Raw genomic sequence first — 27,714 nt, 5'->3', positions numbered from 1 at the left:
GCCTGAACACTTAACCAACCAAATGCTTAACTAACTACATGCTTTACTCACTTAGTTCCTGATCCTCAGCCTTATATACCTTTCTCTTTCTGCACCCACTCCCTGGGATTAAAGGTTGGGTTTCTGGGATTAAAGGCGTGGGTCACCATGCTTAGCTGTTTCTAAAGTGGCCTTGAACTCAGAGATCCGATAGCTCTGCCTCCCAAGTGCTGGGATTAAAGGTGTGCACCACCACCGCCCAACTTCTGTTATGGCTTGCTCTTCCCATTTTCTAGCCACCATTTTTGGCTTTGTTCTAGTGGCTGTCTGTTCTCTGACTCCAGATATGTTTATTTCAGGGAACACACAATATTTCAGGGAACACAATACCCACCACACTCTGCTATTCTTTTTAAAAATTTATTTTAATCAAGATATAATTACATCATTTTCTCCCTTCCTTTTCCTCCCATGTCCCCTCTCGTCAAATTGATAGTCTCTTTTTCTTTATTATTGTTACATGTATGCATACGTACAAATACATAAATATAACCTGCCGAAACCATTTAGTTCTGTTTGTGTGTATGGTTTCAGAGCTGACCATTTAGGATCAGATAACCAGTTATAGGGTCCATCCCTGGGAAAGACTATTTTGCCCTTTCTCGGCCGTCTTTAGTTGCCTGTAATCCTTTGTCTAGGGGTAGGGCCCTGTGGGATGTCTACCTTCCACGTTAGTGTGTCTGAACAATGGCATAATAGACATGCTACTGTGTCCTTTATTAATGCCCCAGCTCCTTGGCCTCAGACAATGAAGGCTGCCATGAAACCCCTACTACATACCTATAAAAATGAAGACTCAGAGAGGCCCCAGAGCCTGACCATGCCCATTCATCTGTGAGCTGGGCTCCAACCTCAGCTCTCTGATATAGAAACAACCCTCTCTGGCCTCCTCCAGGTAGCCTTGCCAAATGCATTGGTGGGGAGGGTCAGGACACTGTTTTGGTGGAGAGGGCATGGGCTGCGGCCATGGTTCTTGGTTACCTGTGGCATTCTTGACCAGTCCCCAGAGATGCTCAGAAATGTCTCCTGGCACAGCCTGAACTCCAACTTAATCCACTCCCTGGGGAGGAGCCCTGTGTGCCTCTATGCAGGTTCTGCCTAGGCCAACCTAGGGTGCAGACCTGGCTTCAGTGTCCTCTGTGAGTGGCAGGAAAAGCCAGAGGAGATGCAGATAAGAGAAAGAGAGGCGACAGAGACGGCCTCAAAGGGTCAGGGATGGCAGTGGGTGGCAAGAGGCACAGCTGGCTCCTTGTGCCTCTGGTGGACATTGCAATAATTATGTCAATTAAAACTAATAAGTTCAGAGTGTAAGTGGAAAGGCAGAAAAATCAGGCAAAGTCTCAAAAACCTTGGCTGGCTAGGTTTCCATAGCAACCTGTTTCCTCACACTCTCCTTTTAATAGGTTCTGATTTGAGAGGAAGTGAGGCCTCCATTCCCCCATTCCCAAAGAAACTGGGTTTAGATGGGGGTGTCATTCACTATACCTGACCCTAGGGAAGGGCATGCTAAGGGTAAAGAGAGTGAACACCAAGGGCCTTGAGGGCATCCCACAGATCCAGAAGGCCTTGTCTGGCATCTAGGCCAAGCTGTTGGTCTCACAGCTGATACATCATTGCTGTGCTGGGATGGGTAGGGCAGTACATGACCACGAATCCCTGGATTCCCCCTGAGGCTGCAGCAGGCAGGGAGGAGCTGTGGTCTTTGGGCGTTGTGTGTCCCTCTGTGGCTCTGCCTGTCTGTCCATCCCAGCCTGACCCCAGCACTGCTCAGCCACTCAGTGTACCTCCATTCCTGTTTTCACTTGTCAGTCACAGGGTGGCATGGGAAGCCAGGACACATTTATTGATACAGAGACTTGGAGTATGTGCATCTGGGAAGCGGAAGCAGGAGGATTGCCAGTCTTCAGGCCATCCTGGGCTACATGCAGTGCCCAACACAAACTGAAAGAAGAGGAGAATTCAGAAGAAAAAAGGAGGAGGATGAAGCAGAGGAGGAGGGGCAGGTGGAGGAGGGAGGAAGAGAAGGAGTAAATGAGAGGAAAAGAGACAATAAGTCCCAGACAAGCAAAGTGACAATGTAAACACAAATTAGGTCAGGCCAGGAGCCATGGAATCATCTGGAACAATGTAGATGCCTAACCACACCTCTCTTCTCTCCCTTTTTGCTCTCCCCTCTTTTCCAACAAGAAATGAATTTCCCATGTCCAGTCCTGATTGCCCTGTGGACCAGTGGCCACACCTCCAGACTCCCTAGAGTAGGAAGCACAGAACACACAAATGAAGGGCTGGCTGCTGCCATATAGGAAAGGCTCCCAAAAGCTCGTCTCTGATTAACTGAGGCTATTTATTCCCACCACGAAGAAATTTAACATGCAAATTAAGAAGGATTTGATCATCCATCACCTAAAATTGACATGCTCGAGTCTGGCCCGAATCCCTGGTAACCATCACACATGGATGGGCGTAGGGCATGCGTGCAAGGTCTATAGGGAGGTAGACAGAGGTAGCTTCCACCGAGGCCCATATGCTTCTGATCTGGGGCCTCTCAAGGCGTGCAAATGAGTTGATCATTGATTCTTCCCACACATCTGGGCTGGAGAGCAGAGCTGCCATTGCAGGGGGGGAGGTTCCCCTTCCACGCTTCCTAAGTCTTCCTGTGCCCCCTACCCTGTTCTCAGCCAGGACACAGAAACAAATCCAATCTCTCTCCATTGTGGTCTAGGCTGTACAGATGACCGGGACCCTGCTCCATGGGCTGTTTCTTGCCTGCCCTGTCCTCACACTGTCATCCCTCAGAGCCCTCCCTCAGAAATCTCATCTGGGATTTCTCTTTCACCCTTCCCGAAAGTGTTGTTCCCCACCAAGGCCCACTCTTCTGACGTCTGCCTTGTGGCTCTAAAGTTCAACCCCAGTCTCTTCCTGAGAGTTTTCCAGGTCTCCAGGGTCACAGAAACTCCTGTGAGTGAGCATGGAGTGGTGGGGAGGGATACAGGAGGGGGGGATTTAGCAGGAAATATAGCCCCAGAGGCTGAGAAATGGAAGGTGGACCAGCTCAGAATGAAGAAGCATGCAGGTAGTTTTCAGGTTCTGAGCCCCAGAAGGCTGGGGGAAAGAGGTCCTTGTGAGTCCCAGAAGGTGGGGAGGAGAGGTCCTTGTAAGCCCCAGAAGGTGGGGAAGAAAGGTCCTTGTGAGCCCAAGAAGATGTGGGAGAGAGGTCCTTATTGAGCCACAGAAGGTGGGTGAGAGGTCTTTTTTCAGACTCAAATATAGGAACCAGGAAAGGCCATCTACTGAAAGAGCCTGAGCACAGGCCTAAGGGACAGCCATAACCAATCCAAGGCCTGCAGCCACCGTGGTACCTCCTTAACCTTAGACCCCTAGAGAATGGGGTCCTGCCTGTGAGACCACACTCAGCTTGACCGTGAGCATGGCCTCTGGCCAGGGACCTCATTCTGCCTCCAAAACCACCCCCAAAACTTGATGGCTTCAACAAACTACCATCTATCATTTCTCTGGCATTTCTCCTAGTTGCTGACAGTCCACTTAGGCTAGCTAACTCCTGGAGGAGCCTGAGACTGCCCCCCTGTGTGGCCTCTCCTTCCTGACATGGGGGACCCTGAGTCAGATGGGAGACTCAGGGTCTAAGAGGCACATGTAAGAGGCAAGTCTACTGAAACCTGTGCTGTCACATTCTGGGGAAATATTCTGGGGGATGCACCACAAGGCCAGCCCAGATTTGGGGAGAGGGAGATAGATTCTACAACCTGGAAAAACTGCAGAAAAATACCAGGTTTGCTCTCAGTCCCCGAGCTTTTGCTCAGCCTTGGCCAGTGTCCAGTGGCTTCTCAATCACCTTTTCCAGATGGTGGCTCCCAGGCAGGTCCCCTTGGGCCTAATTAACACGGTTCTGGTCTACTTCATCCAGAAGTTGCCTCTGAAGTCACCTGCAAGGGTGACTTTGGAGAGTCCAGAGAGAATGTGTTGGAGCAGGTGGGTTGGAGGAACAGCAGGGGGCAGCAGGAGAGGGCAGAGTGATGGGCCTGGCCCTAGATGCCAGTCTGAGTGAGTGTTCTGAGGACAGAGGAGAGTCCACTCAGGGGGCCAGGACATAGCCATCACAGATGAGCCCCTGGTACCTATGCAGCAACAGCATGGACACTACCCCCAGGCTGCCTGCAGGTGGGGTTTACCTGGCTGTGTGAGCCTCAGGCTAGTTTCAGGACCATGAGGAGGAGAGCCGGCTTTGTTCCTTCCTACCAAGGTAGAAGGAGTGAGCAAGAGAAGCGGCAGTAACAGCGGTGCTGAGTCAGACAGTGTGTGTGGCATGCCTTATGGCAGGCCCTGAGCACACTGCCTGTGTTGTCACACTTAAACCTCGGGGGATCACTTCAGGCAGGAGCAATGGCATGCCACTTAACCTCTCTGGGCCTCGGTTTCTTCATCTTCTCCAACTGGCTAATGGAGACACAGTTCTGATGTGGGGTGGTTAATAAAGTGAATAAGAGAAAGATAGGAAAGATTCATTACTGTGACCTGCCTTGGGGAGGGAGTGATGAGCCAGGCATGTAAACAAAAAACTTATATATATAGTATAGTATAGTTCAATGATGTAGATAGAGAACCAAGACAATGGAGAAACTCAGCCATACTTTGCCATGGGGAGGGTAGGTCATTGCCGACCTTGAGTCCAGTTTGCCTGGGTCAGGGAACTCAGTCTGATCGCACCCAGTATAGTGCCTGTGTTGCTGATGGTGGGCACTGCAGGGTGCCAGGGAGGCCTCTTCCTAATCTCCCCCCACCTACCTGCTTAGCAAGTTGCAGGGAGCCCCTGGAGCCCCTTGGCTCAGCCTCCAGGCTTATCAACATTCATTCATTCCACAGACATCTGGCCTGGGGGAAGCAGGAGCCCGAGGCAGCCCAGGGAGCAACATTGGGCTGGGTAGGAAGCTCATGCCAGCTGGGCAGAGCCAGGCAGGGTTCATTGTATCACAGCTCACCTGTGCCCACCCAGTACCTACCTCAGTGGTCACTCAGTGTAGCCATTGCATGCTTACCCCTCCTCAAGATGCTTAGTGACAATTGAAGAGGTCTACTGCAAAGTCATCTGTGCCCACAGATACACAAATCCTCATCCTCTTAAGGTCCCAGGGATCCAGAGATGCTGTGACAGGGATGAAATTTAACACCATCCTTTCAGTCTCCAGGAAAGTCCCCTCTGTTATCTTGGCAACTGGTCTTAGGAATGGATGGATCAGAAGTGTAGCTGAGGATCAGTACCGCTCTAACCCACCACAGCAAGTGTTCATCCAATTGTAAGGATGATGGCATCACTGTGGTTGCTGCCATTGTTGCTGTTAATATGCAGAGCCCCACATAGCATCTGGCCATGGAGTGTTCCAGGGAGGGTGGAATGAGTCACAATGACGATGAGCTATACAAGAAAAGCATATTTCCTGGCTCCTGACTCAGTTTCTGAGACCTAGCTAAGCTGTTGGCAGCCAGTTCTGCTATGATGTAACCTACACATTCACAAATATCCCCATGCCATGCAAAGTCATGCAAAACTCTGCAAGGCTTGTGGGGGAGGGAGAGGGGACATGGCACTCAGAATCTTCATGGTGGCCACACAGAAAAAGAGAAGTCTCTGATAAAGGTAGCTGTGCGGCTTTGCAGGTGTTCACTGGCTAAGAAAAGCGGAAGGGCTACGACAGGGGTAGTGCTCTGTTGGAAGGGCTGAAAGTGGGTTTTTGAAGTGGGCGTCAGAAGGAATGCAGTTGGTGAGCTGTTGTGCAGTGGTAGCAGAAGAGCCATCTAAAATCAAAAAGAATATCTTAACTCAGGTGTGGGTGGGTAGCACCCGCAGGGAACTGAGGACCCTAGAGGTTTGAATATTTGGTGCATACGTGGTTCAGGTAAAGATCTCTGCACATGCCTGTTGTCTCTTGAAGACAAAACCATGCATAGGACCTATATGAAATCGGCCATCAGCATTCTGTAGTGGCCCCACCCCACCCTGAGGATCTGTGGGATATAATGGTTGCTGGGAGAGGAAGAGGCATTTACTTTAGTGATGTAGCCCACACTCTGGTAAACAGCCCCTCACACATGCTTCTGAAAGCAGCCATGATGAAATTCACTGGGACACGGGGACACACACACACACACACACACACACACACACACACACACACACCATGAAAGTAGAAGAGAGATTTAGTTAAGAAGAGAAGGAGTATTCCCCACAACTGTGAGGGAGACAAGAGAGAATAATAGGAGCTGAATATGATCAAAATACATTATATATTGCTAGTGTTATATACACAGGCTAGAGAGATGGCTTGGTGATTCAGAGCATTTGCTGCTCTTCCTAGGACCTGAGTTCAAATCCCAGAACCCATGTTGGGCAGCTCTCAACCACCTGTAACTCCAGCTCCAGGGAATCTGACACCTTCTTCTTGCATCCTCACACAGTTACACTTACAGCTCCTCAATGCAGGGAAGACAGTCTAGAAACACAAGGAAGCCAGTCACATCACACCCTAGAGCAGAGAGAGAATAAATACATGCATGTTACTTGTTTGCTCTCCACTCTTACACAGTTCAGGATCTCCTACCTAGGGAATGGTGTCACCCACAGTGGGCTGGGTCTTCCCACATTAATTAACTTAGTTAAGACAATTCCTCATTGAGACTCTTTTCCTGAGTGATTCTAGGTTGTGTCAAGTTGGTGATTAAAGCTAATCATCATCTAATAAAACCCATTATTATGTATAATTATTAATAATATATGCCAATAAATAACTTTTAAAACCATGTATATGTATTTCTAAAATGCACAGGTGCTTGGAGCACTCCTCAGCCTTTCTTCAGAATTAGACAAATGTGAGTTTTCAAAGCAAGCCTTTCAGCAAACCAGCCTGTACTTATATTTCTTCTTGGGCAGCTACCCTGATTTTGTCCCATTTTTGAGATGAAGTACCTAAGATTTGATAAGGTTAAGTCCTTTGAGGTCACATGCTCCACAAACAGTGGAGCAGCTGAAACTGGAGCAAGGATGGGCTGAGGTCATAGCATGGGCTCTTTAAGGCTGATTTTTTGGGAACCCCATCAGAGTCATTTCCCAGATGGGGAAACTGAGGACAGATGAGGCTGCACTCTGCCTCATGGTAGCTACAAGAGCTCTTCTGTTCTGAAGCCTTACTTCTGACATCAGGACAGTCCAGGGTGGATAACATGGCCTCACCTCAGCCTCCCTGTCATCACACACAGTCCGGGGTGGCTAACATGGGCACTTTTTCCTTCCATGGGGAGCCACACTTCAAGTGGCAGGTCTGGGGGAAGACTTCCTCCTCTTGGTCAGTCCCACCTGAGCTTTGGAAATGTTTCCAGCCTAAGCCATCATTTCCCATGGTTTCCAATGTCTTTCCTTCTACCCCTTACCCCTTCCCCAGGAATCTGAAACCACCATACAGAATTTTTCCACTTCCTGGGCACAAGACACCAGAACCCACCTCCTCTCCCTGGAGATGGCTCTCATCCCTTATTCTCTCCAACTGCTCCCTTATGCCAGAGTTCAAGCCTGTTCAAGGATCACAAAGCCCCTCTGTGATCCTCATTCTACCCCACATGCTCTTCAGATTTTCTGTCCTCCTCATTCTTCTCCTCAGTCCATGTCCTGGCTAGTTTTATGTCAACTTGACACAAGCTAGAGTCATTAGCAAGAGGGACTCTCACGTGAGAAAAGCACCTCCATAAGATCGGCCTGAGGGCAGGTGTGTAGGGCATTTTCTTAACTAGTCATTGATGTGGGAGAACTCAGACCTCTGTGAGTGGTGCCACCCCTAGGCAGGTGACCCTGTAGTTTATAAGAAAGTAGGCTGAGCAAGCCATGGGGAACCAGCCAGTAAGCAGCACTCTTCCATGGCCTCTACATCAGTTCTTGCTTCCAGGTTCTGCCCTGAGTTCCTGCCTCAGTTCCTAGCCTGGCTTCCCTCAGTGATAGACTTCTAAGCCATAAGCTGAAATAAACCTACTCCTCCCCAAGTTACTTTTGGTCATGGGGTTTTAGCACATCAATAGAAACCACAAAACAGCCAGGACCTGGTACCTCACTTACTCAACCTCTTCTCTCCTCAACCTGCTATGCACCCCCCATAACTACCCCACCACCAACAAGGGTTGTCAGAGTTCCTGTGCCAAGTCAAAGACACCTGTCCATCATCTCCAGTCTCCAACACCATCACATGGGGAGCCCCCCCCCCATCCTATCTCCCTTGTGGCAAAGACCAAATTAGCCTGCCATTGACCTTGACTGTCTCGTCTCTCCACCAGCTGAACATGGGTTCTGTGACTATGTTTCTCCATACCAGGCTAGGCAAACCCTTTCTGGGAAGGGATCTTGAGGGGTCTTTTCTGAGACTCTGGGAGAAACAGCTGGGTGCCACTGTGCTCATCCATGGTGACACTGGAGCAGCCACGGATGATGCAAATGGTGCCTGGGCATGCTTGCAGGTACTGAGACTTGAATTTCATGCAATTTTTACCTCTCACAAAGTTGTCATCTTTTGTTCCAAGACCTACCCGTGTAAATACTATTCTTAGTACACTATTGTAGATTTGAAGTGCCGTGGTTTGCCTTCCTGCTGTATACCTGGCTTAACATCCTCCCAGGATACTTTTGTCCTGAAGGAAAATCCCAACTCCTTAGCCTGGCTCAGGAGAGCCTATAGGACTCATGGGACCATCAGTCCAGCCTCTTTCCCGCCCACCCTCATCTCTGTTCAAAGCCACATTGGATCCTTCCTCCCCTCCCCTCCCATTTGACAACAGCTCCTTCCCAAAACCTTTCCTGCAGCTGCTTCCAGATCCCTGCCCTCCATCTCAGGCCCTCCCACTACCCCACCCCTAAGCCCACCTACCCTAATCTTTGAGCAACTGCAAGGCTAGAACCTCAGTCATTAGATGGCAAATATCCTTGGGGACCCCTTGTTACGGAATGAATTGTGCTCCCTTTTTTCCCAAAATGTATGATGAACCTTCAGCCCCTGGCACCTCCGAATGAGGCTTCCTTGCAAATGTCGTCAGCTCAGGTGAGGTCACACCGGAGTTAGTGAGGTGGCCAACACAATGACTGACTTACAAGAGGAATCAAGGAAAGATGAGGAAGAAGCCACAGGAAGATGAGGCACAGCTTAGAGAGATGCAGCCAAGGAATACATGGATGCCATGAGAGCTGGGACAGGCAAGGTTCTCCCTGGAGCCTTGGCAGGGGCGGGGTTGGGGAAGGGGGCACTTAGATCCCAGCTACACCTTGCCTTCAAACTGCCGACCCTCAAGGCTATTAAAGAAGTTTCTATTGGGCTGAGCCACCGGATTCCTGGCACTTTGTCTTTAGAACAAACAAACTGGCCTTTGGATACAACAGAGACTCAGGTCCCCAAACACCTGGCCACTCCATTCAGGACTCTCCTGCTGAGGAAAAAGAAGAGGGCACCAAGGCCCACATTGTACTGCACTGCACAGGTCTGGGAGACAGTTTCCCCCTGCAAACCCTGGAACTGGATGAGGCCTGCAGGAGACAGGCCATGACGCTGCCCCCAGCCCTACCCATGTGGTCAGGCCTTGAGCCAGCCCTTGGCTCCTTGAGACCCGCTTTCCATGTGATCTCTTTATCAGTGTGCTTTGATTTGCTTTCTGTCTGCCTTGGAGTGAGAAGGATCATAATGAATCATAAGCAGGTTTCAGGTGCCCAGGACAAAAGAGCTCTCCTGGCCCTGGGGCAGGAAGCCAGATGATGGGGCTGTTCTCTGGGAAGAAACCTCCAAGCCGTGCTTGAGAGCCACCAAAGCAGAGGGAGAAGCCACGCTCCCTCAACATATGATTGTGTTTCCTTTTATTTGATTTTTAGCATTATAACCACACTGCTCCCATCAAGCCTTGGGATTTCTTACTTCCCAATCCATATATATGTCCAAACTGAGAGATCTCTGGGTAAATTCCTTGAACCCCAGATAAGTGCTCTCCTCCACAGCCCTTCACTGTTTCCTGCTCTTGATAGTACATTTGGACACCTCCTGGCTGGATGACCTAGGGTATGTCCAGCCTCTCTGAGCCCAGGCCTTAGAATGAAAAGATGGGTAGCCTCCACCTGTGGTTCACATGGGATTGTAAACCAAATAATGACATCAAGTTTTTGGCTCAGAACCCATTTCCACTCCCATTATGGGAGGAGGGTCTCTGCTTTTGCTCCAAGTGGCTAGGCCTACTCCCAGCCCTGACCCACCCTGCTTTCCCCTCAATGGCCCATTCAACTTTCACTCCCGTTTTCTCATCCAGCCAGTTACAGGTTGAATGGGAAATGATCCCCAACAGGCACATGCATTGAATACTTGGTTCCCAATTGGTGATGCTATTTGGAAAAGTTCTGGAAACTTTAGTTGTCACTGAAGGTGAGCCCTGGTCCCCAGCCCCCTCCTTGCTCTCTGATTCCCATGCCCCATGAGGTGAACAGCCTCTTCCTCCATGATGCTCTGCCCAAGTGTAGGTGACCTAGCAACCCTGGGCTGAACTCTAGCAAAATGTAAATCAAAACAAACTTTCGCTTCTTGTCTTCTTGGGTATTTGGTTACAGTGCTGCTGAAGTAACACGGGCTTCTTCTGGGGTCCCCAGGCTGATAGATAACAACTTAATGAAGTCTTTGTCCTTGTTCATTGAGAGCAGTTAATTGGCCCAGAAGGTTGTAGGGTTGATGGACAGCCAGCCCAAGCCAGGGCTGTGACAGTGTTAGCAGCCCTAGCTCAATAACACTGCCAGCTCTCTCATTGAGGATCGATCATAACAGCATGGGCTGCCCCAGGGGAGGCTCAGGGTGGCCAGGAGGCCAGGGCAAGCCTGGACAGCTGAAGACAATTCCTTTATTTCTGAAGCAAGTGCCCATTGCAAGGGGTCCTATGAGCCCATGGTGTACAGTGTCTGAACACTATCTTCAGGGAGAAGGACTCTGGCTCCAGACTGAACTGCCAAGCCACCCATTTCTTAAGAATCTGCAGGCGTTGACCAGATGGCTCAACAGATGCAGGCACCTGCCACCAAGCCTGATGACCTGGGTTTGATACTGGGACCCACATGGGAGAGAACAAAACTCCTGAAAGTTGTCCTTCAATCTCTACACACATGCCCACACACAAGCATGAATACAGTAAATAGATTAATCAATAAATTTATTCATTAAAATAACAATTGTCAGAGCAACTGGACCCTCTATCTACTACTACACATGAAAGCCTGTGACCTCCATCATTCCTCCAGGATCCCCAGAAAGAGCCTTCCTGTGTCCACCTCAGTCTGTGTTAGTTCCCTCCAACTGCCATGACAGATCATCACATGACAGATCAATACATACTTAAGGATTTGAACGCATACCTCAGTGGTAGAATGCTTGCCTGGCATGTTCATGCTTGTCCCCATCAACACACACACTTACTCCATTACACACACACACACACACACACACACACACACACACACACACACACCTACCTTTTAACTAAGATAACACTTGCAGGGTCCAGAGCTAGGATTTCAGTGTCTCCTTTTTAGATACACTTATTTTTATTTTATATGTATACATATGTATGTGTGCTGTGTGCATGCAGTACCCACAGAGGCCAGAAAAAAGCATCAGACCCCCCTGGGAATGGAATTATAGATGATTCTGAGCCACTATGTGGGTGCCGGAAATCAAACCTGGATCCTCCGCAAGAGCAGGCAGTGCTCTTAACTGCTGAGCTGTCTCTCCAGCCCCCAGAAACTCTTTTATGGAGACACAAATCAACCAAAACACAGCATAAAATGGCACATTTATGAACTTTGGGGAGTAGAGCATGGACAACTTTAGGGCATCCTTGGGCCTTCCTTACTAGTCATACCAATTCAGTCATCTAGAAATTAAGTGTATGACAGCCTAGGCAAGATGGAGGGATAGCATACATTACCTTGGGGAGTACATTGATGACTTTTTTTCTTTGCTATGACAAAATATCTCACAGACACAACTTTGGAAGGTCTCAGTTCGGCTCACAGTTCAGGGGATTCAGAGGGCACAGCGGCTGGTGGCTCTGCCAATAGTTGCACGGTTTGTTGTATCTTAGTGGAGCAGGATGTGTGGCATTCAGGCTAGAAATGGGGCAGGGTTCTAAGCTCTAAAGCTCATGCTGTAGCACAAGAAATGCCCTCCACAGGCTCATGATTTGGACACTTGGTCCCCAGATAGTGGCTCCATTTGGGGAGGTTATGGGACCTTTAGGAGGTGGAGCCTTGCTGGAGGAAGTATCTCACTCTGAATAATCTTTGAGTTTAGATAGCCAGGCCCTGATTCTATTGCTCTATCTTTCTCTGTCTCTATCTATGTGTGTCTGTCTGTCTGTCTATCACTGTCTGCCTGTATCTCTTTGTCTCTCTCTCTCCCCCCCCCCCCCCCCCCCTGTGTATGTGTCTGTATGTGTACATGTATGAAATGTGATCAGCCAGCTTCCTGCCCCTGCCAATATGCCTGCCTGTTGCAATGTTTTCCCCATCATGAATGACTCTGTCCTTCTGCTACTGTGAGCCAAAATAACCATTTTCAGGTTGGTTTTCTCAGGGTATTGTATCACAGCAACAGAAAAGTAATGAATTCAGGCCCATCTTCCATGGGACATTCTTCCATACCAGACCCTACCTCCTAAAATGGCTGCAAACACAGCACCTGTGGTAGTTTGAGAGTATTTGGCCCCCATAAGCTCAATGGGAGTAGCACTATTAGGAGGTGTGGCTTTGTTAGAGTAGGTGTGGCTTGTTGGAGGAAGTGTGTCACTGTGGGGGTGGGCTTTGAGCTCTCCTATACTCAAGCTGTGCCCAGTGTCTCAGACCACTTCCTGTTGCCTGCTGTTCAAGATGTAGGACTCTCAGCTCCTTCTCCAGCACCATGTCTGCCTCCACACCACCATGTCCCACCATGATGATAATAGACTAAACCTCTGAAACTGTAAGCCGCCCCAATTAAATGTTTTCCTTTATAAGAGTTGCCATGGTCATGGTGTCACTTCACAGCAATAGAAGCCCTAACTAAGACAGCCACATGCTGGGGAGAGAGTGTTCAAATATATGAGCCTGTGGGGGACATTTGACATTCAAAACTATAGCAGGGAGACATGTGCCAGTAACCAGGATGTTAAAATTAAGTTGTGATAAACACACCAGCTCTGGCAAAAAGAGGACCCTGGGGGATGGCAGGGAGATTCCAGAAAGGGCTCTGGAGGAGATGCCTTGGCTGAAAATACAGAGGAGCCTTCCAGGATGAGATGTCGTGTTTGGAGACGGGACCAGCTGCTTGCACCCAAAGCTGCCAGACAGAAGTTTGCTCAAGCCTGAGAATGTGTTGTTTGGGGCCTTCCACATCCTAGTAACAGGGCTGGGTCTTCAGGGGCCCTGAAGCTCAGACCACTTCCTGATCACTGCTGCCACCCTTCATATAACCAGACCCTGGCTACTGACTATTTCCCTCCTCATCTGTATCACAAGAGGATATTCTCAGTATGCCCAAAGCCTCAGCCTCCCACAACCCCACATGCCCATGTGGACCAGCAGGGGTATGTATAAACAGACTCTGCTGCCTGGCCCAGCATCAGCTTGTCCCCATGTTCTGAAGATGGTACATTATTTGAGGTTCAACCCATGTTGCGGTTCAACATAGAAACAGACTCAGTAAGATATCTGTGTGTATGATAGTATATCATCCTATATGTAAGATTTCAGATGAGACTTTGAGGCCAAGAAGTCTTACAATCTGAAACTCGAGACCCAAGAAAGATAGGTGGATAAAACACATGAGTATGAAGGCCTGTAAACTGCAGAGGCCACACTTCTAAAAGTCCAAGGGCTAGAGCACCAGGGAATCTAGTATCTGAGGCCAGGAGAAGGTGGACACCCCAGTTTAAGATCCACTCTCTCCCTTCTCTGCCATTTTGTTCTGCTACAACAGCCTTCAAGGACTGGAAAATGCCTAGTCATATTGGTAAGGGTAGTCTCCTTTACTCCGTCCTCTAGTTCAAATGTTGGTCTCTCCCTAAAGCCCCTTCACAGACACCCAGAATCAGTAGATATCAGCTTGCTGTGGGGTGGTCAACCTCAGCTGTCAACTTGTCTGGATTTTGGAATCACCTAGGATACACACCTCTGGGCATGAGGATTTTTTTTCAGAGGTTTCATTGAGGAAAGGCCATCCATCTTGAGTGCAGGTGACACCATCTCATGGATGTCCCAGACTGAGTAAAAGGAAAAAAGCAGACTGAACACCAGCACCCATCCCTCTGATTCCTGACTGCAAATAGAGTGTGACTGGGTGTCTCACTCCCCTACCATGGAGCCTCCCCTGCCACAAGGATGGACTGTATCCTCTCAAACTGTGAGCCAACTTAACTCCTTCCTTTTTCAAGTTTTTCTCAAGCGCTTGATCACATCAAGGAGAAAAGTGACTAACCTGGAGTGTCCCTTAACCTGGCCAGGTTGACTCCTACAATTAGCTGTCAGCATCATGGGGTCCTCCCCATTCTGGCCACAGTGAACATCATCCCTGCATCTTCCAGGGCTCTAGGTGGCAGGATGATCCTGCTGTGCTCCTGTCTGCCCACTGTGTCTCTTAATATCCAAATGTCCATCTAAGACCCTCTTTAGCCTCCCAAGGATTCTGGCAGACTTTGCTTCCCTGTCTGGGCCCACTGGCCATCTTGCCAGGCTCCTCATCAGCAGATTACTCCCACCCCCGCCAGAGTGCAACATCCTTCCCCAGATGCCATTGCAGAAACCAGTTGAGTGTGTGTCAGACTCTTACCTGAGACATAGGAGGGAATTACAACGTGGGACAAAAGCTGCTTAAAATAGAAGAGTGAAATTATTGCTCCCAGATTGTCTCTCAGGTGCTTACCATGACATCAGCCTCAGACTCCCTGTGTTTCCTGTGAAGGGGAATCTCAGTGTCTCTCTCTCTCTCTCTCTCTCTCTCTCTCTCTCTCTCTCTCTCTCTCTCTCTCTCTCTCCCTCCCTCCCTCCCTCCCTCCCTCCTTCCTTCTCTATCCTTTCCCTCCCCCTCTCCTATCCCCTAGTCCTCAACTCCATGAAGTAAGGTTTCTTGAGGCTGCTTTCAGTTAGGGTGACCTTATCATCAGCCACAAGGTGGCCCCAGCTGTCTCAACCCTTTCCATTCCTTGGCCCCCTTACACCACCATCAAAAGGCCCACCACAGGGGTCAGTGAGATGACTCAGTGAATAAAGGTGACTGCTGCCAAGCCTGATGCACTGGCTTCAGTCCTGGGGACACACATGGTGGAAGGAGAGAACTGACTCCTGCGAGCTACCCTCTGACCTCACACACATGCCCATGTGCACAAAATAAATAAACACAAATAAAACTGAATGTCTTTTCAAAGGCTCAGTGCAGGCTTCACACAAGCCGTGTCCAGCACCTTCATTCCAAGCCTCCCTTATTATTTCCATCTTCTGGATCCAGTTCTTAGCCTACTCAAAATGTCTCTCTCCTGCTGTGCATGGTGTCTCATGTCTGTAAAAATCCCAGTACCCAGGGCAATGAGGCTGGAGAATTACATTGAGTTCTAGATAAACCCAGGCTGCAGAAAGGGGTCTGGGAGCTAAGTGTGGTGGTGCATGCCTTTAATCACAGTGCTCTGAGGCCAAGACAGGCATATTTCTGTGAGTTCCAAGATGGCCAGGGCTGCCGGGTGAGACACTGTCTCAAAAAAAGAAAAAGAAAAGCTGTCTAAATCAACAGCCCGTTTCCACTATCCTTCACAGTTCTTCATGTGTAAGAGAGCAGGCAAACTATTCTTCCTAGTCAACCCCAGGAATGAAGAGTTCCAAGTTCCTGTGTGCATTCCCAGGGCTCATGTGCTCTACATGCCAGATTGCCCTGACAGGTTATGTGGCCAGGACAGGTTAATTTCTGTCTCTGGACCCCATTTTTCATCCAGGAATGGAGGTTCATGGGAGCTGTGCCTCATATGTTATTTCAGGGTTGATGTGAATTGGTTGTAAGTGTTGAGGCCTCAGGACACAGCATTTCTTACAGCCACCGTGGCTGTTAGGTGTGAGCTGCACGGTGGTGTGCTATTACAGCACAGTATGTGTCCATGGCTCCCTGTGAATCATGGACCCCTCTTTCCTGAAGACCTTTTATAAAAGCCAACTCCAGGAGGCTGGAGAGATGGCTCCAGTAGCTAAGGGTACAGACCTCTCATCTAGAGGACCCAAGTTCAAGTCCCAGAACCCATGCCAGACAGCTCACAACCACCTGTAACTTCAGCTTCCCCAGAGCCAACACCTTCTTCTGGCCTCTGCAGGTACCATTCATTCTCATTCACATTCTCTCTCCCTCTCTCTCTCTCTCTCTCTCTCTCTCTCTCTCTCTCTCTTGCTTTTTTGAGACAGGGTTTCTCTGTAGCTTTGCAGCTTTCCTGGAACTCACTTTGTAGACCAGACTGGCCTCGAACTCACAGAGATCTGCCTGCCTCTGCCTCCCGAGGGCTGGCATTAAAGGCATGTGCCACCACCGCCTGGCTGCAGGTACCCATTCTCATATGCACAAACCCACACTCAACCCCCCCCTATAATTAAAAATAACAACAAAAAAACACTTAAAAAGAGAAACTAACTCCATCTCTAATTGGCCATGTCCCATACTTTCTTTGTCCTCTGTGTCATAAGCAACCTGAAGACATCACACTCACTGACATGCACACATGCACGCACCCACACATATGTACATGCACATAGTGTGGTGCTTGCTACCTACTGTCCAAAACCCTATGAGAAGAGAATTGGATTGCTCACTCCCTGAGCTCAGCTGCCCAGTACTGACCCTGAAACCTGTATCTGTCCCAGCTGTCTATCAGCGGGTGGCAGGCAGAGGATCCCTGCTGACCACCAGTGGATATAGTGACCCTCTGAATATGTTTATATGAGGGAAAGAAGCCTAGTGAGAGCATGTTCACATGAGTGTGTATACACATGTATACCTATGAGTTTGCAGGCTGCTGGGATCCATGGCCGTATACATACATGCACAATAGTGTGTATGAATGGTGGTGCATGCTGTGGATATGCAGGAATATACACTCTGTGTGTGGCATGTGTGCTCCTTCTGTGTGCACGTGCACATGCACCCTTCCTCCATGTGAGCGTCTGGCATGCATCTCTAGGCGTCTGATTTATTAACCAGGACAATACAAGGAGATTGTGCCTATTATTCCTGGTGTCCGCATCAGCTCCTGACAGCTTCGTGGAATTGAAATATCTTATTTAATGTGAGTAAGAATCATTTTAAATATCAACCATGACACTCAAGGACTCCAACCAAAAAGGGCATTGTGTGTTCCACCAAGCACTGGGGACGATGCAGCGCTTGTTAGGCAGTTATTTGCTCACTTTCTTGTCTCTTGTCTCTTAAAAATCCAATTATCTGTCCTGGTCCCCCTCCCCCATGGCTCTGCTGTACACTCTACCCCAGCCCTTCTCTTCATCTAGGAGGAGTAGACTGAGAGGCAGGGCCCTGTTGAATTCAATCAGGGGCACACTTGACGAGCATCAGGACAGGGGTGGGTTCTTGGTGTAGCTTCCTGCCCAGTCCAAAGCCCCATCCCGGTGACCCTGTGCCCCCTCTGCACCCAGCTCCCTTGGGTCAGCTAATTGAGCAAAGCTCCTTCCGTCCAAAAGAGTCCCCCATGCTTGGCAGATGTGGCAGAGCCCAGGCAGCGCTGGGTGAGCGATGGGAAGAGGCCTAAGACAGAGTCACAGAGCAGGGGCCTGGGTTTGCCTGATTATAAAAGAGAGGGATTGGACATTTGAGTTTGCTCACATTTGTGTAAAGAAGTTTCAAAGACACATTTGAGAAGCTACTGCCTGTGAGTTTCTCCATGTGTGGGTCACAGGTCATCAATGACAGGCAGCTGAGGTACAGGGAGGGTGGGACTGCCTACTATATGTTTTCTATTTTAGTCTTTGAGTTTTGACTCATGTAGAGAAAGTCCTATAATTAAGCGAGCCTTTGAAGGGACTGGAGCTGGGTGAATTCAGATGTTCAGAGCCATCATCAGGCTCCTCCTTCTTGAAAATCAAAGGAAAGTAACTAGGCTAAGGGTTTAGAAGCCAAGCAAGGAAGTCTGAGCTCTCCTGGTGCTTAGAACAGCGTCATACCATGTTCTCTTCTTGGTCCTCCCCTGTGAGCCTCCCCACGTCATCCCAGAACCTTTTGCCAGTGGCCCTTACATTTGCTCTCTCATTCAAAAAGCTTTTGTGCAGAAGCTGCCCTGTGCCTGGAGATACTCACATCCAAGATGGCCACCATCATGCCCACTTTACAGACAGGGAGTCTGAGGAGCCAAAGCTTCGGTAGCTTATCCAAATGAAAAGCAATGAAAGTCTAGCATGCATCTCCACTGCAGCAGAGTCCTAACACTTTCCTCCCTCACCACATTTCCTCTTGGGGTAGCAGGACGGTCAGAAGCTGCTCATCCATGACGTTTCAGCCATGATCGCTCCTGATGGACCTGAACCAGGGCTGGCTCTTCCAGTTCCCTGCTGGCCAAGTGGCCACAGGTAAATGGAGTAGACAGAGCTGTGGCCTGAGGGTGTGTGTCCTCCCAGCCAAAGCAGGGGACGTAATGACAATAATGAATGTGGTTACTGTCATTTCTGGGGCTGCTTATGGTGTATGCTGAGTTTGCAAACCAAGACACTGACTGACTGACTCCCTCCCATCCCAGGCGGGCAGCAAGAGCTTCATTCTAGTGCTGTGTATAGGGCTCCCCTGGTAGAGAGGCATGTGAAGAAGTGTTGCTTTAAATAACGGTACCTGCAAGCCTGAAGCAGGTCTCCCAGGCTGCAGCAGTAGCTTACAGACAGGCAGGGAGAGGGAGGGTGGGCAAGGCACTACCAGTCCAGGGAGCATGCCTGCCCTCCACTACAGGACACAGGAGGGCCTTCCCCAAAGGTCAGGGAACAGACTAGCAGCTTATGTCCGTCTTCATGACCCCAGGTGGGGCCTGGGGCTGTCTGGCTGCAGGATGTGGACATCAGTCTTTGGCAGAAATTGGGTTTCATTAAAGTTTAAATTTTGCCACGCATCACTGACATTGGCAAACAAATTCAGCTTGAATGAGTCCCCGGTGAATTTTTTATAATGTGAACTTAAACTCTATACACAAAGTGCACTTTTTAAATTTTATCTTTAAAATAAAATAATCTATGTATATGGTAAAGATGATTCCAGTGACATATAGAAAGATATAATTTTTTTTAAAAGTACACATGTCCCTCCCCAACGTCAGTCCTGGATTCTTCTCCCAAAAGAGAAAGAACACATTATGGATACACTGTCTCAAAAATATTTGTATGATTGTGTGTGTACACATGTGTGTATGTGTGCACATACAAATGAGTATTAGTACACACACACACACACACACACACACACACACACAAGTATACTGTTTCAATTTACCCAAATGATGTCCTAACATGTACTATTTTTTTTAACTTGAGGATGGGGTACAATCTAGACTGTTTTTATTGAGGCAGTTTCCAACCATTAAGAATTTGATAACACTTCTCCAAACAGCAACATCCAGGGATACATTATCTCCTTGTTCCTAACAGTCAGTTCTGAGGTTGTTTAGCCCCTGCACAACCTTGTATTTGTATTTTGATTCATGTACCTCTCTGTCTCCCTGCTTTGATTTCCCTTCCTCACCCTGGGTGTCTTGGAGACTTTTCTAGTGCATCCCACACAGGTGTTTTGCTCGCACTCAGGAACCACAGCTTCATTTATTGATCTCATTCTGGTTTGATGGACGTGTCTGTTGCTTCCCAGTTCTCTCTGTTTCTGCTCCCACAAGCAGTGCTACAGTGAACATCCTCTTACATATTTTTTTTTCTGTCACACTGTTGCAAGTGTAACTAAAGAGCCACCTCCAGGGAGCACAAGTTCTTGTCCAAGAATTTACATGTTCTAATTGTCATAGATTGTTGCCCCAAAGGATAGACCAATTCCCAGGACCACCAACAAACCTGCAGGGATACCTCTGGTTCTTCCCTTCCACTGTCCTTCCCCTCCCCTAACCTCCCCTTCCTCTTCTCTCCCCTTCTTCTTCCCTCCCCTTTCCTTCCCTTCCCTTCCCCTCCCCTTCCCTTCCCCTCCTCTTCCCTCCCCTTCCCTTCCCTTCCCCTCCCCTTCCGTTCCCCTCCTCTTCCCTCCCCTTCCCTTCCCTTCCCCTCCCCTTCCCTTCCCCTCCTCTTCCCTCCCCTCCCCTTCCCTTCCCCTCCCCTTCCGTTCCCCTCCTCTTCCCTCCCCTCCTCTTCCCTCCCCTCCTCTTCCCTCCCCTCCCCTTCCCTTCCCCTCCCCTTCCATCCATTCTTGTCTTTCTTTAATTTCAGTTTCATTCATTACAACAGAGGCCAAGTATCTTTTCATGAACTTCTCAGCCATTTCTCTATTTCCCTTCCCCTGGTTTTTTTTTTAATATCAGATTCATTCTTTTGCTTTCATTTATCATCATTGTGTGTGGATATGTGTGGGGCATGTACACCTGTGCTGGCACACATTTACTTGAGTTCTGGGGATAGAACTCAGGCCCTCGGGTTTCACTCACTTTTACCTGCTGAGCATCTCCCTGGCCTCCAGGTCCCATTTCTAAAAGCAGATCATCTTTCCAGGCAGCCTCTTCTCCCACCACCCTATCAGGTTCACCTACCCCTCTAAAGACCCACACACTTTCCCCACGCAGTTGGCTCAGCAGGGGTAGAGCAGCAAGCAGCGGGGCAAGTACTTGGGACCATGTTGAGAATAAGGAAGGGGACTATTCACCTGAGAGAGTTTAGGTCCCTGCTATCTCCCCAACAAGGGACAAGAGACAGATAAGACCTATGGCTGCTGGAATAAATAACAGGCTATAGCAACAAGAAGGTTCTGGTGATACTGCAGAGCCCAGGAAAACTGTACACTTGCTCAGTCATATACCAGAGTGAGGCAGTCCCCAGACGAAGGTGGACCTGTTAGGGTTCACAGCCAGGCTCAGTGGGACCAGACCCTGCCTCTTATTATGTGTGGAACTGTAGGTCAGTGCCAAGGTATATCTGATCCTTGGAACTCTGAAATGGCTTGCTAAGTACCTTCAATAGTGTTAATGTGAGGATCAAGACAAAGTCCCTCCAATGCCAGTAGGGACAGATTGCAACTGTACGGAGAGCATATTAATGTAACACTAGCATAGGGAGCTTCACATAAATTTTAAATTGTTATGTGAGTTACCTTTTTATTAAGGTTCTTTTTATCATCTCAGAAATATCTTTTGGGGAGGGTACTAGCCATTTGTATTTATTTTTCTCTAGCACTTTATAATATTATTATTTTCTGTTTTACAATGGTTTTTGCTTGATTCAGTTTGCTCTTTGGTTGATTGGTTTTAATGATCTTGGCAAAGTTAAAAAGTTGATAGTCTTATGTAGATCCATATTTTTAAAGTACTGCTTGTCCATGGTATCCAAGAGTTGGGGAACTGTTGTATGAAATGAAGAAATCTATGAAAAGTGTCTGGAACACAGATGGTGCCACGTTGGGAAGGTCATGATGATGGTGACCATGGTGATGATGGCGGTGGAGAGGATGATAATGGTGGTGGTAGTGGTAATGATGGTAATATGATGGTGGTGATAATAATAGTGATGATGATGATGATGATGATGATGATGATGATGATGATGGAGAGGACAGTGATCAAGATGATGGGGTGTTGATAATAATGATGATGGGTAATGATGATGGTGATGGTGGTAGAGATGTTGGCAGTGATAGTGATGATGGTGGTGGTGATGGTGATGATTAGAGACGGTAAGGATGATAATGATAGTGGGGAAAATGTAACAATGCAACAGTAATGATATTACTGTGATGGTGTCGATGGTGCTGGTAATTATAATGATTATGGTAATGGTAGTGATGTGATTATGGTGATGATGACAGTTATGATGAAGAGTGATGATTACAGTGGGAAGAAATGATAGTAATAATGATGATGTGGTAGTAGTGATGTGATGATGTTGGTAGTGATGGGATGGGGGTGATGGTGAACATGGTGGGGAGGAATGATGGTGATGATGATGGTGGTTATGGTGATGATGATGATAACAACAACGGTGATGGTGGTAACGGTGGGAGAGGTAACAATGATTGTGCTGTTGGTGACAGTGCGGATGTTGATCATGATGGTGGTGGTATGGGTGATATGGTGACAGTGAAGAAGATAGTAGTGGTGAATGATTATGATGATGGTGACCGTGAGAGTACTGATGGTTGTGATGATAGTGATGGAAATGTAATGGTAATGATGGTGGTGATGGTAATTATGATGATGGTGACCGTGAGAGTACTGATGGTTGTGATGATAGTGATGGAAATGTAATGGTAATGATGGTGGTGATGGTAATTATGATGATGGCAGTGATGAAGATGGTAGTGGTAGGAGCAAAGATGATGGTGGTGATTGTGGTGAGGTGGTGATAATGGTAGCAGTGGTGATGATGATAGCGATGGCGGTGGGTCTAGGCTAAGACTTATAAAAACTAGCAACTCCTATGAATGAGCTACTCCATCCCAGTCTTGGCATATCCTGGAAGTAGATGGCTTTGAATTTGTCCACCAAGGTAGCTGGACAAACTCAAGGACCCTGAGAACTGGGGAGAGACATCAATGATCCTAACTCCTCTTTCCTCCAGGGACCTGCTGGACCATTGCCTACTGATACAAAAGGCATGTCTCAGGGCCACCATCCCCATCCCCACTTTACCTGGTGTCCTCTTGTTAGAACCCCTTCACTGACCTCCATCATTCCTGCCTCTGCTCTCCTGCCACCTGCCCATCAATGCCAACTCTGTGGTCCTTTGGGTGACAAGCACCTGATGAGCTGATTGAGGCCTTGGCTCTGAGTCAGGCATGTGGGCAGGAGCCAAGCCCTGTGGCTCCGGAGGCTCTGTCCCCAGCTCCACTATGTAGCACTGTATGAAGCATAAACACTTGGGGAGATGTGTAAATTTCCTTGCCTCTGTCACTTGTCTCTTTTGATTAATACTCACACCACAGCCCTGTGCCTGGCCAAAAACCAAATATCTCCCGTTTTCTCAGAGAGTCACAAGCAGGAGAGGACAACAGCCTCTAACAGAGCAGCCCTGGGAGGCGTGGTCATAGGCAGGAAGGTGTGGCCATGGGCAGGGGGCATGGCCATTGGCAGAGAAAAGAACTTTAAATTGAATCCTGAAAAGATGAGCAAAGTCCTATGGCCTACAGGAGGGACCACATCCTATTGATAAGGACTTGCTGGGATCCCATGACATGGCCCAAGAGCTTCCTCTAATCTTCATTCAGAGTAAGGTGACCCCATGACCTTTGACCCTGAGCCCAACTTGACCTCTGCACCTCTAAAACTACCTACCTTACTTATTGGCTGTGTCATCTGTCCCCCAGGTACATGATCACCAGCCTGGACCGCACCCACGCTGGCTTCTACCGCTGCATCGTGCGCAACCGGATGGGGGCCCTGCTACAGCGGCAGACTGAGGTCCAGGTGGCCTGTGAGTACAGCGGGGACTGGGGAAATAATGGGCCACTGCTGTTACCTTTCACCCTTGTGTAAGTCAGTGGAACCCTTCCTGCATGGCCAGGTCAGTCCTTTCATTGCACACCTGGTAGAACTGAGGCCCAGAGTGGGCACCGGAGCTCTCCCAAATCACACTGCTGATCAGTGGCTCACATCATCCTTTCTCTGTGCAGAGGCTGGAGAGCCGAGCACTCCCTGGCACTTTGTTCCAGAAAAGCATGACCTTGACTCTGTCATCCTCTAGCTCATTCAGCAGGAGCAATGGTTGCGTTGTCTTTACTGTCCTCCAGATAACTTACCTGGAGCAATCAGAGCATAGGGTTCCCATGATCTTCAGGAGGCACTGGGAGACACCTCACGTGGGAGAATAATAACCCTAAGAGGGGGTAAGGAATGATGTATTGGGGCTCCCAGAAGTACCAAGGGGGCAGAGGGTAGTGGTTGACTCCTTCTCCTCAGTGCCACCAAAGCCCAGAGAGTTCCCTCAGGTGAGAGGGAACAGTGGTGTCAGAACACTAGGTCCCCCCAGGGGCCACCACCCCCAAAGCACTCGGCATCCCTTCCCCAGACCCACTGCTTCCTGAAAGACCTGCTGCTTGCTGCAAAGGAGACCCATGGTGGGTTCTTTTAAGCTGGCCAAGGACACATTGATGGTCACAGAAGTCTGGAAAATCTTCATGAGTGCTGAAATTTTGCAAGAGAAGCCACCTACCTCTGAAAAGTAACTGCAGAGTGAATACCAGGGAGAGGCTGCTATGGAGAGAGACGTCGAGGATAGGAAGCATAGAGAGAAAACCTCCAAGCATGTCAAAGAGTGTGTGATAATTAGGGGAAACAGCCGTAATCAAAAGTGAAGGACAGGCCGGCCCATAAACCAACATCAAAGACAACTTAGTTCACACCCTAAGAGCAAGGCCTGAATCTCAACACTGGGTTTCAGGAAGCTGGCAGTGCTAGGAGATGGCCATGGGGCATCTTCCTTTACTGCCAGGCATGGCCACCTTTGTGACATTTTGACATGATGTTGTCATTTACAAAACTCACTCTCAAGAGCCCTGCATTCAAGTTACAAAGGAAAAATACACATTCACACAAATCTCATAATGTTTGAAGTGCATTTCTGATTTTGCATTGCCCACATCCATAACTATAGGGCACATGCAGCCCACAAACTATGAGTTGGACACACTAGCTTCTCATCATGTCCCAGAAACCTTCAGGCAAGGTGCTGGGGGAAGCCTCCAGAGAGATTGTATGCCCCATGTGCGTGTCCATGTGCATGTGAGTGTATGCACATGTTCAAATGTATTCATAGAGGTTGATCTGTCTTTTGATTTATGTGTATAAGAAGGATGAACACATCCGTGTGCAAGTGTGTATACAGACACATGTGTCTAGGTCAACCTACCTCTACTCAGCAGTGCATGTGTTTGTGCAGATGTGTGTCCACACACTGCATGGATTTGTGTGTGCAAATGTGCACACAGGTGTGTGTGTGTGTGTGTGTGTGTGTGTGTATACACAGCATAGCCTGTGCTCACAGGCATGTGTGTGCATGCATCTAGGGATGTGCAAATCTAACTTGACCTGTTCTTTCCTCTTGGGAGTACAGGAGAGAACATGCTCTCCCAGCTTTCTCCATCTGTCTGTCTGTCTGTCTGTCTCTCTCTCTCTCTCTGTCTTCTTGCACAGGGACACTATTCTAAGAGTGGGTGGTACCTGCTGTTTCTCCCAATCCCTGGCTTACCCTCCCCTCTTTTGCTATGCCCACCTGGGGGCTGGGGAGAAGCTGGCTCCTGTGACTTCAAGCAGCTTGCTCCCCAGTGGCCTTTATAGGGATCCTGGAGCTGACAGGCCCCACCCCAGCTCCTGCCCCTCTAAAGAGGGCTTGTGACTTGTGTTCTAATGAGAAATTAATAAGGGCAGCTGTCTAACAGCTAATGATAATGGCAGGGTCGTTTTTAAAAAAGATTCTTTACATGTTTTTAATTACAGCAATTAAGAGGAGTCAATAAAACCTCTCCCCTGACCCAGCCCCCTCCCTGGCCCCATGCAACGTCTCTTCTTTGTGTTTTAAAAGTCGCCATAAATTTCTGCCATTGAACGAATGGAATGAATGGCCAGGAGATTGGAAAGGCTCTCCAGACTCGGGATTCCCAAGAGCTGGGCTTTCACCACATCCAGAGCCTGTTGGTACCTCTCTGTTCCCCTCACCTGGGTGATGTTCCATCTCCCTCCCCTAGACTTTGCTGACATGCTCAGAATGGAATTTGCCGGCCCATCCCATCCCACCCCACAATGCCAAACAGGGCATGGGAAGGGTCTGCTTGTCCCAGGAACCAGACCCGCTTCCGTTGTTATCGGTGGGATTCAGCATCACTCTGTAGTCATGAGGACTGGGCTGACACTGAAATGCCTCTGAGTGGCCAGCTTATCCTGGTTGCCCATCTGCAGCATGAGTGTAGAGTAAGGATGAGATGGCAGGGACTGTGCAGCTGCTTGGGGCAATGTGACAGGTTTGTCATGAGCGTCCATTGCAGAATATTTACATTAGTCATGAATGTCTATAGCTAGCTATGTGTAGTGTAGTGCCTGTCATCCCAGCTCTCAGGACTCTGGAAGAGAAGGATGTCATTGTGTTACAGGCCAGCCTTAAAAACATGGCAATACCCTGCCTGGAGAAACAGTAATAATGAGTGTAATTGCTGTAGTGTCCCACAGCATTCCCAACACTGTTCCAGGTAGTGATGATATAGCAGGAAATATAATCAAGATCCCTCCCTCCAGGAAAGCTAAGCCATCTATACATATAATATTATATATATGAGGCCCATGAATGAATGAATGCAATGTATTTTTCTTGTAAGAAAAAAATGGAGCCATATGAGAGGAATAAGGGAGAGAGGCAGGAACCCTACCCCATGAAATAATGGAGAATTGTCGATCCCGCCTCGACCAGCAAGGAAGACGCGATACCGGGATCCTTCTCATTACAGTTTAATCAGACCTTTGATTAATTGCATTGTGTCTCTCTCGCCTGGGGCAAGCCTCTCCCAGCACCTAAGTAGGGCTGGGCTGCCAACCCCAAGCAGCCACGTGGGCACTGTCCACAGGTTCACACATATGCCAGCAACACACGAATCCAGCCATAGCCAAATAAGGAGCTGTTTACCATAAAGAGTGTTTGCCATCGGGAAGGCAGAGGGTAGAAGCCAGAGCCATCTTTAGGGTGCGGCTACACGCGGCTCTCTACAGAGAATGGCCACTAAGGACATGAAACTGAGCAGGCTGGTAGGAAGGTGGGTGAGCCACATAGAAGGAAAGATCATCCGAAGCCAGGGAACAAGTGTAAAGGCCCTGTGGTACATTTGAGTGTCTGAGGTTGGGGTGGCTGGAGCAGAGCGAGACCAGCAGAGAGCATCAGAAGGTTGACTGGGGATATGGGGTTTTGGGACAGACCATGGCATAGTACGCTGCCCTCAGAATGAGCTGGAAGTCATTGATGGTTGAGGCAGGGCTGAGGTAGGATCTGGGAGAGAGATGGGTGTTGTTTTCATGATAAATACATAAATCCATAAGGAGATACTTGGCTGTGTGCACCCAACAAAACCCAGCCTGCAACCAGACCACGTGTGAAAGGGATACACCTATATAATTGGTAAATTGATGAGATTAGGGAAGTGGTGGGTGGCATAATTAGTCAAATTACCATGTATGCACCCTTCCAGCCAGCAATTGCATCTTTGGAATGGTTGCCCTAGAGGTCTCCCCAGAGCCTGTGTGCTGGGCGGGCCATGGGGGGGGGGGTGCAGGGGGCTGTGCACAGCATCAGCACCATATGACCCAGGGAATTCCAGGCAGCTATGAAGATGACTGAACTGAAAGCCAGGATTTCATTGGTGGTGGGGATGCCACAAGAACCACATTATCCATCCCCCCCCCAAAAAAAAAAAAATCACAAGAGACCATATACAGAGT

The 27,714-nt window shown here is 48.7% G+C and overlaps 1 protein-coding gene across 1 annotated transcript in view; it reads left to right on the top strand.

Moving 5' to 3' along the window:
• The window catches only part of Sdk2 (sidekick cell adhesion molecule 2), a 275,505-nt gene that overhangs the window by 128,138 nt on the left and 119,653 nt on the right, over nucleotides 1-27,714 (top strand). The window contains exon 3 of the mRNA XM_036196160.1: nucleotides 23,604-23,710. Within this exon, the coding sequence (XP_036052053.1) occupies nucleotides 23,604-23,710 (107 nt within the window). The remainder of the gene's footprint in view (nucleotides 1-23,603; nucleotides 23,711-27,714) is intronic.

Source organism: Onychomys torridus, chromosome 8 (assembly GCF_903995425.1).
Source record: "Onychomys torridus chromosome 8, mOncTor1.1, whole genome shotgun sequence".
Classification (NCBI taxonomy): Eukaryota; Metazoa; Chordata; class Mammalia; order Rodentia; family Cricetidae; genus Onychomys; species Onychomys torridus.
This window is presented reverse-complemented; position numbering and strand designations above follow the sequence as displayed.